General features: G+C 50.2%; 1 protein-coding gene across 1 annotated transcript in view; it reads left to right on the top strand.

The window, feature by feature from the left end:
• Positions 1 to 669: 669 nt before the first annotated feature.
• RBKS (ribokinase) overlaps positions 670 to 2260 on the top strand; it is a gene marked incomplete at its 3' end in the record, with an annotated part of 69087 nt that continues 67496 nt past the window's right edge. The window contains exon 1 of the mRNA XM_008590581.1: positions 670 to 1059. Within this exon, the coding sequence (XP_008588803.1) occupies positions 971 to 1059 (89 nt within the window). The remainder of the gene's footprint in view (positions 1060 to 2260) is intronic.

Raw genomic sequence — 2260 nt, 5'->3', positions numbered from 1 at the left:
TGACGTCATGGAACGGAAAGGGGTGGTGTCCTGCTGCGTCACATCGACGTCATACGGCGCACTAAGGAAGTTTCCCTGGCGAAGCAATTTCTCCAAGGGGCAACATTCAAGACAAACAAGTCGGCTCAGACCCAAAGAATGACCACCCCACTTTAGGGCACACCTAAAAGGGGGCACTCTCCCTTCTCCCAAATCGTATGATCCCCTTATCAAGCGAGGAGAGATTAATCCTTTGGGCGTAATCAGGGACTAGGAGACTGGCTAGATATGAAGAAAGAAGCCTGTGGCCTTGAGGGCTTCTTCTTGAGAGGACCAGCGTGATGGGGGTGAGCAGGGCATCTTTGGAACGGGGGCCTTCTCTATAGGAAGAGGAGGCGGGCCCTCGGGCCATATTTAAACCACAGTTCTTAGAGCCACCTGTGCGACTCGGGATCCAACCTCCCCGCACCAGCCCCAGTCCAGGTACCTGGAACTTAGTCCGATCGGTAACCGGCGACTACGTGGGGTACAGGTTACCCGAGCGCGCCCCCGACCGACGCACCGACCTGCGCGCGCACCGCGGGCCGGATGCGTGCGCGCTCCCCCAACGCCCGCCCGGCTCCGCCCCCTCTACGACCCAAGAGCCGAGCGGCGTGCGCGCCCCCGCGGCGCGCTAAGCCGGGCGCTTGGAAAGGCGTCTCCGTAGTGCCTGAAAGGTCTTTCCTCAGCGCCTGCCTCGTGAGTGGCGAGGAGCGCGGAGTCTCGCAATGTCAGGAGGGCTTCATAACGTGAGGCTGTGCAGGGAGACAGTTTCCTGGAAGAACAGGCGGCAGTTGGTGGGCGGGGTTATTTCGGGCATTCAGGTGGGCGACCCGCGTAGACGCGTGAAAAGCCCGCGTCGTTAGAGAGGCTAGGAGCGGCGTCTCTGGTTACAGGGTCGGGCAAAGGGCAGAGGTCAGCGTCCCCGGCTGTACAGCATCACCTTTTAGCGATGGCGGCGTCGGGGGAACCCAGGAGGCAGTGGAAGGAGGAGGTGGCGGCGGTGGTAGTGGTGGGCTCCTGCATGACCGACCTGGTCAGGTTAGTCCGGGACCGGTACGAGAGTGCGGCTCGGGGCAGGGGGAGGACTGCCTTGGCACGAGGTCTTTGGGGATGGACAGTTCGCTGTGGTGTGAGCTACAGGTTTCCCTGGCCCGCAGTCTGCATTCCTGGAGTGGGAGAAGCAGAATTTGAATTTGTAAATGTGAATGTCAGGTGAGGGGACCTAAGAGGCTACGGTTTAATGAAAACTCTAATATTATTAGTGTTACTAGAAGCGCCTCCAGAGACCTGCTTCTGTTTCCTTCGCCAGCTGCTGAGCCTTTCTGGATGACTTTGACCCCTCATTTTACCTCCGAGAATGTGCCTACCTCACAGGGTTGTTGTGAGGACTAAATGAAGTAAAGTGTTTTGTCAATCATACCACTATCCTAATTGGGTATTATTCGTCTGAGCTTGTATAAAATGAGCCGAGCAGAGGTCAAAAAGACGATCAGCCACCTTCTCACCACCTTGATTGTTGACATTCCTGCAGTATTTTATATTTACTCCTTATTTTTCAATATTATATTAACCATGAGTTACTTTATGGCATCGCAAGTGTGAGTCAAAATAAAAACCCATAAACACGATATTATAACCATTAAACTATTGTCAGATAATGATAGAAAATATGCTAAATGAAAATAGTTGAGTTAGGTCACTGAGAGTGGATGGAGAGATCCTTCTGATTTATTTTCTTTTTAATGGAAATGGCGTTTCTGATTATAAAAGTAATGTGTGTTCATTGTAAACAAACAAACAAAAAATTCAAATATTCCAAGAAAATCCACCACTCAAGAAAATCTATGCTTCAGTTTAATATTTTGGTGAATAGCTTTTCAGATATAATGCTATTTTTATGTTATAAAAATTAAAACTGATCGGATATGCTATAGTAAGACCTCATCTGTCTCATGTGTCTTTGCTTTTCCCAAGTATAGCAGAGAACCTGGAAATATACAAAAAGGCCTTGGGGCAATCAAAATAAGTCACCAAATCCCTCCACCAACCAACTGTATTTTACTCAGAAACCTTCCAAGGTTTTCACATAACCAATTTAATCTTATCTTACACAAAATGTTTATAAGCTATGTTATCAAATTTCCAAACCAAGATTGAAAGGTGGAGTGTAGAAAGAAGGGCCGAGCCCATGGCACACTCGGGAGAGCGCGGCGCTTGGAGCACAGTGCGCTCCCGCCGC

Source organism: Galeopterus variegatus, unplaced genomic scaffold, assembly GCF_000696425.1.
Source record: "Galeopterus variegatus unplaced genomic scaffold, G_variegatus-3.0.2 Scaffold6215, whole genome shotgun sequence".
Lineage (NCBI taxonomy): Eukaryota > Metazoa > Chordata > Mammalia > Dermoptera > Cynocephalidae > Galeopterus > Galeopterus variegatus.
Note: the sequence above shows the minus strand (reverse complement) of the source record. Positions and strands in the feature narration are given on the sequence as shown.